Source organism: Pimephales promelas, chromosome 7, assembly GCF_988280905.1.
Source record: "Pimephales promelas chromosome 7, fPimPro1.hap1.1, whole genome shotgun sequence".
In the NCBI taxonomy this organism is placed as follows: Eukaryota; Metazoa; Chordata; class Actinopteri; order Cypriniformes; family Leuciscidae; genus Pimephales; species Pimephales promelas.
The window spans coordinates 31,805,361-31,823,510 of record NC_142775.1 but is presented as its reverse complement, the minus strand read 5'-3'; the positions used below and the strand labels follow the sequence as shown (position 1 = coordinate 31,823,510).

At 37.2% G+C, this 18,150-nt stretch overlaps 1 protein-coding gene across 1 annotated transcript in view; it reads right to left on the bottom strand.

Annotated features, from left to right (window-relative positions):
- col4a2 (collagen, type IV, alpha 2) overlaps nucleotides 1-18,150 on the bottom strand; it is an 86,470-nt gene that overhangs the window by 19,289 nt on the left and 49,031 nt on the right. Inside the window, exons 5-27 of the mRNA XM_039683585.2 lie at nucleotides 14,146-14,280; nucleotides 13,205-13,249; nucleotides 12,863-12,979; nucleotides 12,625-12,693; nucleotides 11,751-11,786; nucleotides 11,602-11,655; nucleotides 10,809-10,844; nucleotides 10,614-10,655; nucleotides 10,446-10,514; nucleotides 10,302-10,346; nucleotides 9,832-9,885; nucleotides 9,669-9,704; nucleotides 9,531-9,575; nucleotides 9,382-9,436; nucleotides 7,000-7,110; nucleotides 3,825-3,971; nucleotides 3,288-3,359; nucleotides 2,909-3,057; nucleotides 2,722-2,794; nucleotides 1,651-1,757; nucleotides 1,289-1,472; nucleotides 256-294; nucleotides 9-83 (exon numbers count right to left, since the gene is read on the bottom strand). Of these exons, the coding sequence (XP_039539519.2) occupies nucleotides 9-83; nucleotides 256-294; nucleotides 1,289-1,472; nucleotides 1,651-1,757; nucleotides 2,722-2,794; nucleotides 2,909-3,057; nucleotides 3,288-3,359; nucleotides 3,825-3,971; nucleotides 7,000-7,110; nucleotides 9,382-9,436; nucleotides 9,531-9,575; nucleotides 9,669-9,704; nucleotides 9,832-9,885; nucleotides 10,302-10,346; nucleotides 10,446-10,514; nucleotides 10,614-10,655; nucleotides 10,809-10,844; nucleotides 11,602-11,655; nucleotides 11,751-11,786; nucleotides 12,625-12,693; nucleotides 12,863-12,979; nucleotides 13,205-13,249; nucleotides 14,146-14,280 (1,795 nt within the window). The remainder of the gene's footprint in view (nucleotides 1-8; nucleotides 84-255; nucleotides 295-1,288; nucleotides 1,473-1,650; nucleotides 1,758-2,721; nucleotides 2,795-2,908; nucleotides 3,058-3,287; nucleotides 3,360-3,824; nucleotides 3,972-6,999; nucleotides 7,111-9,381; nucleotides 9,437-9,530; nucleotides 9,576-9,668; nucleotides 9,705-9,831; nucleotides 9,886-10,301; nucleotides 10,347-10,445; nucleotides 10,515-10,613; nucleotides 10,656-10,808; nucleotides 10,845-11,601; nucleotides 11,656-11,750; nucleotides 11,787-12,624; nucleotides 12,694-12,862; nucleotides 12,980-13,204; nucleotides 13,250-14,145; nucleotides 14,281-18,150) is intronic.

Below are 18,150 nucleotides of genomic sequence, written 5' to 3'. Positions count from 1 at the left end.
CCACTTACCAGAAAATCCTTCCAACCCTGGGAGTCCAGGGTGCCCCGGCTTTCCAGGTGGCCCGGGATTTCCAAAACACTCCACTGTAATAAGATTAACATGTCAAACAATATATATATATATGACATGTGATACAGATGACAACTGCAGTGCTCGCTTATAATAAACACAATGTTATTATCCATTGGTGTGGACAACAACAGTTAACATCATAGTTATCTTTTTTAACATCTTGTTGTAATTTGATCCAGCTACCTTCGATATTCCATTGATCTTCTCTTGAGCTACAGTCTCCTGTAAGACACATGTAAGATAGACATGAATACAAAGACCAAGAAGAAGAGTATTACATACTGTGCATTTGTTAAACTCACAAGAAAAAAAAAGAAAAGAAAAATATTCTAAACAAAAAGCAAAACAGAGAAATTACAAATTTCTTGTGCTCTTAAGGCATTGTCTCGTTTGCTCGATCAGCACCCAAACATTGTTTATTTACTTTATAATAACTTTCATTGACAACTCTTTATTGTGATGCTCCTCCAACAGACATTTTACTGACAGAATGTGTTAAAAGGACCATCAAAATGAAATGTCAATTCGTATATTGTTAAACTTTCTGCTGAACATTTCGATCACTCATAGCTGCCAAACAGCTTTATGTATTTCCACTTTTGTAAATCTAAAACAAAAAGTGCAATATATATGAACTGAAGTTTAATGATATTTGCAAGCATTTTAAAGCACATTAAATAATGATCTGTTAAGCAGACAGCCTACTAATAATTTAATAAGAGTTAGTTGACATCTAGTTGCATAGTCGCTAATAGTCAGCAGAATGTTTAAAAGGGGCCTCCAAAATAAAGTGTTACCAGAATAACTGGTTCCACTGTATATTAGGTGTCTAATAAAAATTGCAATATTAAACAACAAAATGAGCAATTTTTTAAAATGACAACAATTAAAGTGAAAACAGAAAAGATAAAAATAAAAAATAAAACCTAATTCAAAATATGAACACAAACTATAATGCTACGTTCACATCGGATGCGAATAGAGCGTCAAATTCGCGTCTACCGCGTCTAGTTGATGCTTGACCACTTTGTGTTAATTCTCGTCAAGAGCGAAACTGACGCGCGTCAGTTTCTAAAGGAATATTTTACGCGCGTAACGCATCTTTGCATTGACTAAACAATGAAATCATTCACGCCTGACGCGCTATTCATGTCCGGCGTGAACGTACCATAACAATACTGTATATTGATGATACACAAATAACACTGATACACACCTGGAGCACCAGGCAAACCTTTTACTCCTTCAAAACCAATTTGTCCATCATCTCCAGGAAGGCCCCTTACACCTTTAGTAGCTCCAAGAACTTGGCCAGGTTGTCCTGTTAGGCCTTTTGGACCCGGAAGACCTGGTCGACCTTGATATCCCTTCTCTCCAGGCTCACCCACAGGACCATCTCCCTGAAGGAAAAACAAGCATGCAGATGCATCTAAATTACATACTTTGATTAAGACTGGCATCAGAGTTAAAGCCTTTTCCTGATCAATATCACAGAAGTCACAACAGAACACACGGTGCACATCAATACAGATTAGAGTTGTTTTGAACTCTAGAAGTGTTTTGAAATTGAAGACTCACAGGAGATCCTTTAAGACCTGGTTCACCATCTGTTCCACTAGGTCCAGGCCTTCCCTGCTCTCCTTGGAAACCACTAGCACCTGGGTCCCCTGGGTCACCAGGTAATCCTGCATTTTAAAAGTGCAAACAAAATATTACAATTTTCTCATCCTTGCTTTCAGGTGGAAACCGCTCTGTCCAAACCTCTACTTATTTTTTTAAACACTGTGTTGTCAAAGTTGATTTTGTGGCTTTATATATGATCAGACACTTACATGTGTCATTAGGGGTGTAACGAAATTCGAATTGAACCGAAGAACCACAATACAGAAGCCAAGATTTGAATCGCGATAATTTCATGTATTGTCGTTGCCATTGCTTAAAGCACGGTGCCATACTTCAAATATGCCTGAGCAACTTCTTCAGACAAGTAAATCTAGTGACAATCTCCTGCAGGTGTTATTTATAGATATTATTAAGCTATCATTGTGTCACCTGACTTTGTCCCATGCCAATGGCTTGGGGTGTCCTACATGTGACTCAAACACCAGGTCACGCTGATAGCATTCCAATAGCGTCAAAACCATGACGCAGCATCTCGTTCTATCTTTTGGTCAAAATCTCATGTTTTAATAGGTTGTGCTATGCACAGGCTATTTAAGACATCATTAGCTATGACTTGATGACAAATGCTAGATTAAGACAATATACTTGTATATATTGTGTTTCTTGAGTAAAGAAAATGGTGTACTTATTTAAAGAACCAGTTCATGATTTACCCTTGTATTGCAAAAAAAGCAGAGACAGTCTAAACATGTGCAAAACTTCATTCAAGATTGATGCGGGGTGGAGGTATGAGGTTCTTTGACAGTTTTAGGAGCCATTGGAGTTACAAGGTTTAGTCAAAAGCTCTTTTTCTTTGGTTTAATGCTTGCAAAACCCACAGGCAGATGTAAGGGGTGACCAATAGTAATGATAATGAAACAAATAAATAAAAAAGTGATGAAATACAGAGATATGGAGGTTCCTACCCAAAAGAGACTATTTACTTTTCTGTTTGTTTCCTAAACATTTAACAGATGACTATTGCACCTTTCTGTGTAGCTGCTCTCATCTCTCCTTTTCTGCCTTTGGGTCCAGATAATCCTCTAACACCAGGAAAACCCTGTAAATCAGAAACACTGCAAGTTAAATGGATTGAATTGGCTAATGTAAAGATTTCATATTCCTTGTGACCTTAACAAGGCATGACATCAAGGCACGGTGTATGTCTACTTACAAATACACCATCGACACCTTTGGGTCCTGCATCTCCTTGATCACCCGGCTGACCCCACTCCCCGTCCATTCCAGGGTCCCCAGCATCACCAGGAGGGCCCATAAGGCCAGGCTGGGATGTTACACTGCATTCACACGGACCATGGTCACCTGATCAAATGATACCAATTTAGCAGGATTAGCAACTGACAATCAAACACCTTCTATGTTCATAGAGAAGATGGAATCATTTATGTTCCTACTCTAAAAAAAAAAAAAAAAAAAAAAAAAAAAAAAAACATTCCCACAATGCCAGGTACAAGATGACATGATCTTGGGCATGCAAATAACCTTAGAAGTTTATTAAAAACTTAAAGCAACTTTGTTTCCACTTATCTTACCCTTTGGTCCTTTTTTTCCTGCATTCCCTGGACGTCCACGTTGTCCGGGTGGGCCTCTGAAGAAGTCTTCCACTGTATAAAAACATATTAATAGTTTTTAATAAAGCCTTTAGTATTAATTCAGTTTAATGTCACTTTAAGATAAATCACTTCCATCAGAGTCATTTTGGCCATCATGGTCAATAATCCTGGCCTATTTTTGAAGCAATAGTCATACAAGTGGGCAGAGACATATTATATTTAATAATTGCACCACACACACACTATATACACTACTGTTCAAAAGAACAGTCAGATAAGGTTAGTACGATTTTCTTGAGCAGCAAATCATCATATTAGAATGATTTCTGAAGGATCATGTGAATTTTGCTGAAATTTCAGCTTTGCCATCAAAGGAATAAATTATAAATATTTTTTGGGCCTTGGTGAGACTTTCAAAAACATTAAAAAAAATCTTCATCCAAACCAAACACTTTTGAATGGTAGTGTGTATACAAAAATTACTTGCTTTATTAGCATCACACTTATCACACTTACATGACCCCTTGGGTCCAGGTGGTCCCCGAAATCCAGGCAGTCCTTCGGAACCAGGTGGCCCAGGCTGAGTGGCAGGATTACCAGGTTCTCCAGCTTCACCTTTGCCTCCCTTTGGTCCCTGTGGTCCCTGTGGACCCCACAGATCCACTGTGGATCAGAGAAACCATCATATCAGAGGCAGAGTTTGGTTAAAGTAACATTTAAAGCCGCGTTTCCAACTAAATTACCCAGAACAATTTGTCCTAGGAACTTTTCCACCCCAGACCTATTGCTATCTGGATTTCCATCACTGTGAAAATAAATGCAAATTAGTCTGGTGATGTAGGACTGAGTGTGACTATATAAGCTTAATAAAGCCTGAACCTTGTCGTCGGCCCATATGTCATTTTCGTTTAACTCCATTGTTGATTAGAAAAGCAAACAACTTTTACTGCAGGTATCGCAACAGACTTTTAAAAATGGCCATGCTTTCCAGGACCGCCAACAGGACGGCACCTTTCACTGCAGCTAAGGGTTACATGTGCGTCCCACCAGCTATGCAACTGTGCCCTAAGTCGTGCCTGTAAGTACTCGTTGGAATTAACGAGGCAAGGCTTACAAAGCCTGTGGGGAAGACGCCTCTGCAATACACGCTCTACATACAGGCTGAGGTGCAATCGCACCTTCTGCTCGTTGTGTGCCTGCGCTGTGTGGCAGAGCAGCTGTTGCGGGTGATTGCACGCCAGTGTGCATTGGCTTGTTTGGTTTCGCTCTACATGGATTGGCCTCTCTTCGCCGGTCATGACGTTATTCTTCGCTCTCTCCTTCAGGGAACGAGGGTTAACATTTGTAACCGAGACGTTACTGCAGGGTTGCCAACTCTCACGCATTTGCCGTGACACTCACGCATTCAGCCTCAATCTCACGGTCTCACGCTCAACATAGAAATCTCACGCTAAATTAGACATTCTTCTGGGCTGTATTTTTTTTGTATTACTATAAGCAAGTTCAGGCTCTTAACTACTGATTGGACGCAGAGAAAAATCGCGGAAAAAGATGACACTGACACCGACAGACTACAGAGAAGTTTACTCCTGATATGGAGCGTTTTGGCACTTTTAAATGTGACAGAACGCAGTAGCGCGTCAGTTCAAACGGCACGTGATACAGTTGCCTAGGCTACAACACCCACAGGGCATGAGCAAAATACTGTATCTGGTAATCTCCCGCTTTATATTAACAAACTGTCAACACGGGCTTTTGCGATGCACAGAGAGACGCTGCGCTGCCTATGACCTTGAACGTGAGTTGAGAGCGTACATTTGCACTACGTGCCTGTCTTTTTAACAAAAAAGATATCTTTCACTAAATATCTACAGTGGCGTAGGGCGAGGGCGTGAGGTGCTGATAGCAAACTTTGACGCGTTCGACCCGAGTTCGAATCCGGCTTTTGCCTTTTACTCTCTCTTCTCATCTGGTGTTTTCTCCAAAATAAAAGCTCAAGGGTTTATTTCTTGCAAGTGAAGAAATTAGGACAAAACTATTGTAATTTTCCTATACAATAGTGTAAGTAAAATATACTTTAGAAATATTCATTTTCATTTATACAGCAGCCTACATTTATAGGCCTATATGGATTTTACGTAATAGGAATAATTATATAAATCATTATTACATTATTATAATAATCGTTTGACATCCTAAAACTGAGACTTTATATCATAAAGTCTTTATATCATAGACTTTATATCATAACTAAAAAGATGTTTGATCCCTCTTTAATGTCCAGGTACAAGTCGAGGCTTTTGCTTTGTTGAATGTCACAGTTCATGATTTGAAGCCGGTTAAAACTCTGAGCTCTTAAAATTTTGAGCTCTCAAAGTGCACCAGATTGATGCATTTAAGCTTAAAATGTACAAAATTTTCTTCAGGGGGAGCATGCCCCCGAACCCCCCTAGAAGGACAGAGGTCTCAATATAGTTTTACTAAATCATATAGGAAAGAACAATAAATTATCAACTTTACTCCCAAAACTGTTTTTTAATCAGTAAAACTGTTAGCCTAATGCCAAATTAAAATTGGACAAACTATCCACAAGTTTCCGAGGGGCGCTCCTGTAAAAAATAAAGTGGGTGAAACTTCCGGTGACGCGGCGGAAGTAGCATTCCAATGGTATTTTGTGTGTTAGTATTTTGTGTGTTATTTTGTGTGTTAGCGAAGAGGCTAGCTGTTTTTCGGAGAATTATTTTACTATTTAAAGACGCAAATCTTTATGGGAGATGTCGTTACGAAGCTCAGGGACAACATGTGCTGTTCGCGGTTGTATGTATAGCCGGACTAAACTAATTTAGTGGCTTAAACAGGATTGTTTTGAACATAAGCTGAAAACGAAATCAGAGTGATCCTGCCAACGACTGTAGTTTCCATCACCTCCCAAAAGACGACGAATCTTCCTGTGTACATTTGTTTAAATTCTTAATGTTCTATAAACTCTATCAGCATATGTTTGGCTGTTCTCTACTGATGTTACAGCTAAACTCAGGATCAAAGCCTGTGTTGACAGAATACCAAATGTGCCAGTTAATGTATTCAAGTAGCACATTCATTTATAATTTTGAATAAACTCCAAAGCACAATGACTAAGTGTGTATTTTTTATTTTAATTGTTTGTCAGCTCGCACAACTGTCTGTCACCATGCCTTGATGAGTATTGATTATTAATAATGTTAGTATAATACTCCCAATCAACTACTGCAGAGGGTAAAGGTACTGTTATTTCACCCTTTTGAATTTCGTTGAGGTTGTGTTCCCACATCGTTAGCTAGTTTGGATCGCTATAACTTGAATGACTGTCAACTGTTGAATGAACGAGTGTCAAGCATGTCAAGTAGCGCTTTGTTTACTTCCAACCGGAAGTCGCGCCCACTTTTGACGCAAGGCCTCATGGGGCGTAGGAAACTTGTGGATACATTGTGCCCTACAAGATCTTGTGATCTACCCCCCCACCCCCACCCCCACCCCCCAAAAAAAAAATCTCACTCCAAGCAAAATTTAAAAGTTATGTTACTGTGACAACAGGTTTACAAACTTACAAGACTTTGCAAGGTCCATGAGGGCGAATAAATAATGGCAGAACTTCCATTTTAGATTGAGCTATCAGTGTTTAACTGTCAGACAAGGCTCAGTCATGAAATACCTGTTTGTTGTTCAGGGGGAGGGGGTCCTGGGGGACCTGGCTGTCCTTTAACACCCTTAGAACCATACTTTCCAATTAGGCCACGCTCCCCTGGAGATCCTGGAGGACCCACTGTATTAACAAGAAAAACAGACAAAAGCAAATAAAGAAAAATATTAAGAATGTAGTGAAACAATGTATTTTAGAGGTTTGACTATATAGGACTACTCAAATACCCTACATTTAAGGGTATCTATTATGTCCTTTTTAAGTCTTGATTTTGTTTTCTACTTTTGTTTCTTTTGTTTTAAGTCTACTAGAGTAGATTTTCATGATTGAATGTTCAAAAAATATTACTTTTCAGATCAATTATATTATTGCAGCACCTCTCTTCCCAGTCTGTCAGTTACACTCCGTTTAGTTCCAGTCTCTATGAAGCCCCACCTTCCGAAAAGAGAACTGTGGTTTGATTCAGCTGGACCGGTGTTGTGACTGGTCAACCGATTCGAGCGTGTGTTGGAAATGTCATGCTCCTCACCATAACCATGAGTTTCAACACACTAGGGGAAAACCATGGCGAAAGTAATACGGGACGAAAGCAACAAAACAATTTTCTCTGAGACTTATGATATGACAGATATGACAGCACTTTCGGCATGCAGCCAGTGACCAAGCCTCTAAATATCACTTGATTTCATCATTGTTTCACGTGGTTAGGTCCGGAAAGCAGTTTTCCAGTATAAGTAAATTACTGAAGCGGTACTTTTTTTTAATTACAAGTTGTGTTTTTCGTTTCATGTGTCACACAGAAATGATCAATCTATAGATTATTTAGTGCTGTAACACTAAATAATAAAACACCTAAACACCTGAACCTAACACCTGAAATTTGCCTGGTCAGAGTTTTTCAGTAAATCAGGTGTCAGGAGTTCCTCTTGGGACGAAAGTAAAATGTGTTACTTTTGTCCCGCTATATGGAAAACAGGTGTTTCTTTTGTCCCTCTGCTAATGTGGTGACTTTTTGTGTGTTGCAGCCTTTATTAAAACACGTTTATGTCATATTATACCAACAGAATATGGCACAAATTTGTGAGGGGGCTTTTAAAGCTTAAGTCACATTTAAATCAGCTGATTTCTGTGTCACCATTTTTTTTCCCACTCAATCTGTTTCCATTTACTCTAGTCACATTTAAGTTTTAGCCATACCTTATAGCTTTAACACCTATGAATTTGCAGGATTTCTATCCAGATTTTTTTTAAATTCACGTTTTAAATGTATGCATAAACACAGCTGAATGGAAACATGACTATTGTTACATTATGTTAAGTATTTATACAATGCTAATTTAATTTAATTTTCATATTTTTCATGTTGGAAAAAAAACATTTTATAAAATGGATTGACAATAAAAAATATTCTAAATAATTCAAGTATGTACTGTTGGGTTACTTTTGAAACATTTGATGAAACTGAAATTTAAAATGAAAAAATGTAAACTAACTTTTTTTTTGCAAAGATAAAGGCTAAAATATGTTTGCAGTTACATGGTCATACTCTGGTATATTTAGGCTAAAAAACAACAACAACAACAAGAGTAACACAAAAAATCTAGCTTGTATATTGTTGTATTACTTTTGACCCACCTGTGTGTTACTTTTGTCCCAACTGAAGGGGTCGAAAGTAACATGAGCAGTCTTAGGTTCAAAGTGAAATTATACTGAAGTTGTTCTACATTTTTACAAAAATACCACCTGGTATTGATGACTGAACAGAGCAAAATATATCTCTGTCTAAACCATCATCTTTTAAAATTATGTTTTTCTGAAATATGGTACTTTCGCCCCTGCTCTCCCCCTACTAACACAACTCAACCAGGCCTCGACACTTTTTTTGCATATGTCTCGGGCAGAACTTATCTAAATGAGGGATATTGTGATGTTCCCGGAAGAAACCTCAAGACTAAAATCGAGGCACTTCAGAGAGATCAGAAACAGTGTTGATAGAGAATAACTGATACCTCGCCACTATTGCCTTTGGCTTGCTCAGTTGGGGATATTCAAATGAATTAACTAATCATTAATACCACTGATCAGCTCTCCCAAACATGGATGTTCTTCCACTAAGAAACGAACATTGTTATCATGTTTTGATTAATACTGTGAAGCTGCTTTGATGCAATTTATATTGTGAAAAGTGCTATGTAAATATACTTGACTTGACTTCACTTGACAGAATAACTGATATAGAGAATATCTCCTTTTGGATTGACATTGTGCTTTGAAACTTTGCAGACATTTTCATTATCAAACAGCAATTATACACACTAAAGAAAGTTGAAAATGTTAAAAAAAAAAGCATAACAGGACCCCTTTGAACAGCAATCAGTGCATTATTTTTAGTACCTCCATTATTTTCATTTGAACCTCCTATCAGCTCTCCGGGTTCTCCTATGTCTCCCTGTTGGATGACATGAATTTATGTCACACAACTTATGATGTAGATTGGTATGGTATGACAAGATGTAGGACTGAACCAGAAATAAATGTATTACCTTGCGGCCAGAATTTCCTGGGAAACCTGGTAGTCCAGTGTCACCCTACAGGAATGGAGAGAGACTTGAAAGGTTTAATTAAACACAAATGCTTTGCACTGATGGGAAATTGATAAAAAATGTATTAAAATTTCATACCCTTGGTCCAGGCCAGCCATTTAATCCTGGGTTTCCCTATAATTAATAGTAATTGGTTATATATATATATATATATATATATATATATATATATATATATTGCACATTTTGATAGAATTTGCATAGTGTTAATAAAGAGATTTCAGCACTTAAACAATCATACCCGTTGTCCCGGAAACCCTGACACACCAGTCTCTCCTTTTGTAGCTGCATATCCCTGAAAGAATAATAATAATAATAAAAGATTATCATTAAGATTCGCCAAGTCTCTTTTGGTTCATTCAGTGGTTAGTTACATTGACAGCTATTTTAAGTCACATATTGCTCTTATCTGTTTGAATGAGGAAAGATCATCTGTAAAACTCAAGGTTGCATTTCAATAACATATTTCAAATGACCGATACAATCAATCTGATACAGCTACTCTAAACGTCAATCAAAAAGAACCTTTTAACTGAAAGATGGGGCTTTTATTCCAACAACCACCAAATTAAGAATTTGAATTTCTCCACTTTTTTCTATAAGTGGTTTGTCTTCATCTATTGTTTCTGGCTATTCCACAAATATAACATGAACATCCTTGTGTTAAAGGAATGGAAAATGTGTGTGCAAAAAATCTCAAATGTAACATACCACCTCCCCTGGTTCACCATTATAACCCTTCTGACCCTTTTCACCCTGTTAAAAAGAACAGAAGATGAAAATTACAGTAGCAAGATAGTTTTCTCCCCCCTAAGAGAAAATATTTGTAATAAACTCAAATCATGATCTTCCTGCCTGGAATTCTGTAATGTTTGGGCCTGAAAGCGAGTAAGGTCCTTGTGGGCCTGGCACTCCAATGTCCCCCTGAGGTGAGTATATGAAATTCAGATGGGTTAACAGTGCAGATTAAACACAATAATATTAGTCTAACACTGTGATATATGACACTAATATGTGTCTTACCGGTTCTCCTTTGAATCCTTTTAATAGTTTACTGCTTTCACCCTGTATAGAGGCAACACATGTACATTAACATAGATGTTCATTTACCAAAGTGATTGTAAATGATTGTTGGATGCCATAAAAATGTATATCTGTTTGAATGTGGTTTTTATATTAAGCAAACCTAAAATTAAGCAAAATATTGTGTTTTATTACCTTTTGTCCTTTAGCACCTTTACTACCAGAGGGACCCTGAAGAAAGATCATACAATAAGAAGAAGAGATAGTAGGTTTGAAGTAAAACAAGAAGTATAATTTTATGGCAGATGCTATGTGCAAATAGTGATAGATGCAATTTAAACTAAGTGAAAATAGCAGTACTCTCTTTGTACCAAGTGTATTCGCAATAAACGTAAATAGTTTTGGATATTGTACAAATAGTGGCAGATACTTTTTGCACCCCAGTCTATTGTAGTATATTATAAAACAGTTTGCAATAATAACAACATTTTTAGTGTATATGATTATTTTCACTAACATCATTCTGACTTATTGAGACATTCCTTGTCCCTACCCCTTAAATTTACTCATAATCCTACCATATTGAACCTGCTGATCAGCAAAGGTATCCTTGAAAGTCCACGAACTGAGTGTGGTAATATGAGCGGCACATGTCACACAGGGACTTCACATTCAATTACAATTATAGACCAATTAAATACCCATTAAACACTTTATTCTCACTATTAAATACCCGTTAGGCACTTTTCCCCACTTTTCGAATATCATTTTGATTATTTTTTTTTTTTCGCTGATATGTGATAAGAAAAAGGAGAAGAATTAGTTCAGAAAAAACAGGCTTCAACTTGGGTCAGTGGTGACAAAAGCTACTTCCACGCCACCATTGGTGTAATCAAATAGCTTCCTTTTTCTCTTGTTTAATCAGACAATGTGATACAAACAATACAACAAATAAAAAATCAGTATTTGTTTTGTATGGCTAACTCACCCAAGGTCCTTGATAACCTTGCAGTCCACTGTACCCTGGGTTACCAGTTGGTCCCTGTAAGAGTGAAATTAGATGTGAAGAACACATCGATCATCTTTCATCCCTGATAGCTCAGTTTCTGATATAACAAGATGAATAATGAAACTTACAACAAATCCTGGAGGACCTGGTGGCCCTGGATCTCCCTGTAATTCAACAGAAAAATGAACAAAGTGACAGTTTTTGTTTTGTTACTTTAACCAAATGCATTGATGTAAACTGCATTTAAACTAGTAAAGGTCCTCTTACTGTCAGGGTTCTGCCCTGGCAGCTTTGTTCGTGTTGTCTTTGTTTCATGCCTCTATGTTTGTGTTGTGCTTGAACAAATGGTTTTGTTTGTGTTGTGTTGGCCATGTGCTCCTCTGTTCCTGCCTCCTTGTTTATATGTACCATGCCATCTTGTCTAGTTGAGTCCTCGTTTGTCTGAGTGTTGTCATCTGTTCCTCATGTTCCCTGCTCCCTTGTTTGAGTCATCGTTTACCTGAGTGTGTTTACCTGTTTCTTGTCTGAGTGTGCTCACCTGTGTTGCCAGTGCGTTAGATATTGTACGGTGTACTTCTGTGCTAGTTTGTTTCTTGTTACTAAAGTCTGTCATTTTTTTAATTGTAGAAGTTTTTTTATTGCTTTAGTTCTGCCATCAGTCCTGTCTGTCTTGTCTCATGTGTCTCTACTTCCAGTCCTATCCTGCTAGCAGAGCGTCCCTGGCTGCTCACATTCTTTGCTTTGGAGCAAGCCTGGTGCTGAGCCTGAGGTCCCTGAGTGCCTTGCTGTTGTACTTGAAGTACCTGTCTGGCTATTGCTAATATTCTCAGATCTCATTATGCTCTGCTACTCTCCAACTTAGTCATCTTGTATACTGCTGCTCAGTGTGTCTCATCCCTGCCTATTGTCTGGACTGTTAACCTCTCCCAACTCTGTTTGTCAATAAACCTGTTAACACTCGTTCTGCATTTGAGTCCTCCTTCATAGACCCGTGACACTTACCTTGAATCTTTCCATATAGACCCACAGCTCCAAAGGGTCTCCCTTCTCCCCCTTTTTTCCTGGCTGACCCTATATAGAAGGTAAAAGTTATAGATAGGCAAGTACACAGAGTACACAGAGAAAGTAATTGAAAGAGAGTGTGAGAGAAAATAATAGGTTAGATGGGTCATGAGTGAGTAATGAATAGATTGTCTCAATAATTTACTCAATGTTCATTTAAATAAATGAACATTCATACTGTTATTCCACGTCCACCATCAAATCCTGGAAGACCCGGAGTTCCTGAATCTCCCCGGGTTCCGTTACACCCATCAGCTCCTGGTTTTCCACGAGGCCCAGACGGACCAGGGTGGCCCTGATGAGATATTACCAATGACCCAGAATTGGTGAATCCAAAACTCACAATAAAAACTGCATTTAGAAGTCTAAGGCAAAATATTTATGATATTTGAACTATATTACTAAGAAGATTTGCTTATTGATTAGTTTTAATAAATGGAACTATTTATTGAACATTGGTGTCTTTTGTAAAATTGCTGTAAATGCTTCACGCCATTGTTGATATAAACAAAATACTTACCGGAACACCATCTGCTCCATCAAACCCAGGAACCCCCACCATTCCCTAAAGGAAGACACAAAGACAGTGGATTCGAACCCAGGTCTCTCACACCAAAGGCATGTGTCTTTTCCAGATTTTACTCATCTCAAACAAGCCTAGTATCAGATTCACATTCTGAATAGAATATGAGTATGACGAAGTTAGGCAAGGGGAACAGCTGAGTGCAATGAATGAGCATAGATAAGAATTGTGGGGAATGCAGTTGCAAAGGTGAATGACACCGTGGGGAAAGAGGACCTCTAGTGGACACCAGGGAACTGACAGAACTAAGCATTTAAATGAAACTTTAAACAGTACATGAAACAAAACAGTCAAACATTACCGAATGAAATGTCGACCCAGGAAGAGGTACAGGACTCCACAAGCATTGCAGTGAAAATGAACACTATCTACTACATCAGTGTTTTGATCAAAATCCAATACTGACTTAGTCTTTGACCAAAACATGATTTTCTCAGTTGCTTTTTTTTTTAAATTAAACGTACCCACTTGCAAGAGTTGATAAAAAAGACTGCATTAATCTATAATCAAATGTTTTGCATGATATCCATACAACAAAGATAGTCTGGGGGAATGAAAGTTTTGTGAAAATGATAAAGTTTTTTTTTTAAAGGCTGGTGCTGGCTGGCAATGCTGGGGAAAGTATTCATGTGAATTGTTTTGGTAACTCTTGAAAGTATTAATTTCTTAAGTTGATGTAGCCTACATTCACAAGAGCCTGCGACCACTAAACTGAATGTAAGCATTGAAATTGCCACAAGCTGAAATGAAACGATAGTACATGGATGACGGAGATAGTAAAAACGCAGCTTAAACTTTAAACCTATTGTATTTTAAAAAGCATTTTACTATGTGCTTTCATAACAGCAGGAATAGAGAGCACGGGACTCGGGACTCACCACACTTCCTTTTGGGCCCATAATGCCTCCTTTGCCATGGTCTCCTTTCTCTCCTTTAGAGCCCTGGAGACCCGTGTCACCTTGTCGTCCATTAGGGCCTGTGGGGCCCTGGGGACCAAGGGCTCCAGGCAATCCCTGTAGTTCACATACAGAGGTAACACAATTAATTTAAATCACATATAGAAGAGGTACATTTACAGTTATGCATTTGTACAGTAAGTTGTATCATAAAAGCAAAAACATTATATATATATATATATATATATATATATATATGCACACAGTAATGTGTGTTAATCTAGTTAATTTAGAACACAACCCAGATATCTTTTACATTTCAAAACATGCCCACCAGATGGCAAACTATACTTTGTATGTATTAAAATATGACTTTTTTTTTTTTACAACACATTGTAAATCTCTATAGCAGCATCCAGTGCTTCCAACACCACACTGCATAAATGAGTGTTTGATAAATTGAGTAGGCCTACATATGTTGAGTCTTTAGTTTAAATGTGTTGTTCCTTAACTTGATCTGAATACATTCAGGAGCTGAAACATGTATTAGTCAAACTGTAAAACTATTATATAAGTTATGTGATTTGTAGTCTGCCCTATTATCTATAGATCTGTCTGCTTCAAATCTAAAAGCAATGAATGCAATTAATGTTGATCAAACAATATTTTTCAGTGCAGTTTTTTTTTAAATGGAAAATGGCATTGAAACAAGATTGTGCTTGTGTTCATGTCTAGAGATTTGTGTGGGTAAGAACTTAGTGTACAAACCATGTTCTACTCTGATGGGATAGATTGATAAACAGACGCCCTGCAGTCTCATGCACACTTAAACCCCCAGCCCTGCCCATAATCCACAGTCAGCCAACTGATCTGAGACCCTGTTAAGAGTGTAAGACTTCGTCTGATCAAAGACAATGCTATGTACTTGATGTCATTCACACAAAGAGCATTAAACAGAGCATTAAAAAAAACACACTTCAGATTAGTATTGTCATCTGGGTAGGGTGCTGATTATTTGAGAAAGAGACTTGATGAAGTCACTGATTGAGCTTTGCATGGTAAGTATAGAGGTCTAAGATAGTCTACAGAAAGCAAAAAGTTGTTTATCCACTCCAAAAAGCTCCGTATACATTCACAAAATAAAGGTTCTATAGGGTCTTTCACAGTTAGGAACTCGGTTATAGGGACTAGCCACCAGACCATACCCCCAAGAACTAAATGTTCCCTTATCCCATAGGGCCATTTTTCTGTTTTTTCTGCATTCACAAAAAAGCCAGTAGGTCCCTTGAAGTGAGATAAACCGGCTGACAGAGACGTCATTAAAGTGCAACATTCAATAAAGATAATAGACATAAAGGATGAGAAGTGCCTTATATGATAAGAGCTTACATGCAGGGTTGAGCATATGAGCATATAAGAACTCAACCCTGCTATATATATATATATATATATATATATATATATATATATGAAGAGTTCAGATGCAAAAGCCTCTAAGTGCCATTTGAAATTTTCTTCTAAAATGATCATTTTTATCAAGCTTGTATATATAAGTTCAGTAGTTTCACTTAAATGGCAATGAAGATTACCTATATTTAAGTTAAATTACTGAACTTAAATATACAAGCTTGATAAAAAATGGTCATTTTAGAAGAAAATTTCAAATGGCATTTAGAGGCTTTTGCATCTGAACTCTTCATATATATATATAATATATATATATATATATATATACACACATACATATATATGTATAGTCTCAGACTACTCTGATGCACTGATGTGAATTACTGCCTTAAGTATGGGAAAGTAATTGACATGGATTTCCAGAGTATTCTCCATAAAATGCACCACAAGTCCTTTCATAGACATACAATAGCCCACATAGTTTTAAGCAGCTCATTATTTAGCTGTTGTATTATCCAGAAAAAAAATATTTTTTTCTTTCTCAAAAACCAAATGTTTTATCCAGAAAAAAATTCTTTCTTTCTTTCTCATTCTCAAGAACCAAATGTTTAGCTGACCCATTCTGCCAAATATATTATGCACATCCCTAAAATTCAGCAAATATTGGCCCATTAAATATGATGTCCTACCCTTCACTTAAAGTCCACGATTTGTTGTTTTTACATGTGTTAGCCACATCCTAGCGATCACCCTACACCCCTACAAAACTAGCAATGACCCAAGAAATCAAATGATCGCTGTTGTTTTGAAATATAAACATCCTTACATGTCCTTGATATACTTTGTGCAGACACATCATCTGTTTTTACCTAAATAAAGCATTAACGTATCTGGGCTTAGTATCTGCAAGTCACAGTCAATGAAAATATAACAACGTTTACTAAAATAACATTACTCCATGGCCACATCCTTTTTTTTTCCCTTCAGAAAAAGCTTTGTATTTGTGCCCAGATGGTATAAAAGATCAAATACAGTACATGAGGTTTGTTATTTCCTGGTCCGTCACCACCAACCAGGTCAATTCCCTGCTGGCCATCAAACATCCTGTCCCCTATGTGTCTTCCTGATTCCTTAACCCATTATCTATTTGCTCAACAGGGGGAAACCAACCTGCTTTGGCCCACTGAATCAGCAAACTTACAAAAAATAGTAACATAAAAAATACAAAAATCTATTTCAGTAGTGGTCTCTCTTTAAACTCATGCATAGTTATGCGTAGTTAAAAAAAAAAAAAAAAAAGATGAAATTCATTGGGGTTCTATTAGACCCATTTTTTATATATAAACCCATTTTTTACTCAATTTTATATAGCCCTACATGCCAAAAAGGTTTAATAGCCAGATAAATTTATTGATCAAACAAATTGAGTTTTGGTGAGCATAAAATACTTCTTTCAAAAACAATAAACATCTCACCAACCTCAAACTTTTGAATGGTAATGTACTGTATGTCATGAGGCCTTGGCAGTAATGGAACTGGCAACACTCTTTTGGTGTACATTTGGTTAAATGAGACAGTAACAATGATAGACAAGCATGAGCACTGGCAGTCTGCAGTGCTTAAATCTGAGATCAATTCATGGCATACAACACAGCAAATGCACTCAGATGAAAAGGTTTTTGGCCCAAGTCCTATCAATCGCAGATTAGCGTGAAAGCATAAAAGTGTGTGTTTGGGTGGAGCCATAACCTTCCACAAACCAGCATAAACACAGTCAGATTAAGCCAAATGTCTCTGCTTAATTCTACATAGGTAGATTTAGGGTCTCTTCAATTTAAAAAAAAAAAAAAAAAATGTTCACCATCATCTGGCATTGCTTTAAGATCAAACATCCTTCAACCTTCAACTGTGGATACTCATTACTTATCAGTACTCATTTCTGTCCTGTCCCATCTAATGGTACATGTGCAGATTCTAATGAGGAGTGAGCGGCACGACTCAGAACTGACAACAAACCAAAAACAAGATTTGACGTGAATAATTATTCTATTTAGTGAGAAAGTTCTTCTGAAGACGTACAACATTCACTTGATTATAGTGAATTCACTTGATTATAGGAAAATATCTCTTGATTATAGTATTTTTAGTTGCATCATGCCAGGTTTGATGTCAAAACCGAGTTATATTTAAGTTAAATCTGTTTGTGCAGTAGACAATGCTATCACAAGGCTTTAGCAGATTTGGATTATAGTGCACAGGTCATATGAAAAGACCATATTGCAACCTTTATGACATTTTGTCCCTATTCATTTTCATTATATCAAAAAGAGTGGCCAGGACATTCTTCAAGAACAATTTTGTTGTAAAGAAAAACAAAAAGCAAGCCAACAAAAAGAACATGGTAAATATAAAAAAATAACAAAAAGTTTGGCTTGAATGAGCGTGCATAAATTATGGCAAAATCTTTATTTAAAGTTAAAAATCAGCAAACTTGTCCTTTAAAAGTTCAGCTGTGTGAAAAGAGTGAAGACAAGAGAAAGATATAGGGCAAAGCAAGTCTAAAAACTCTAAGGAAACAAA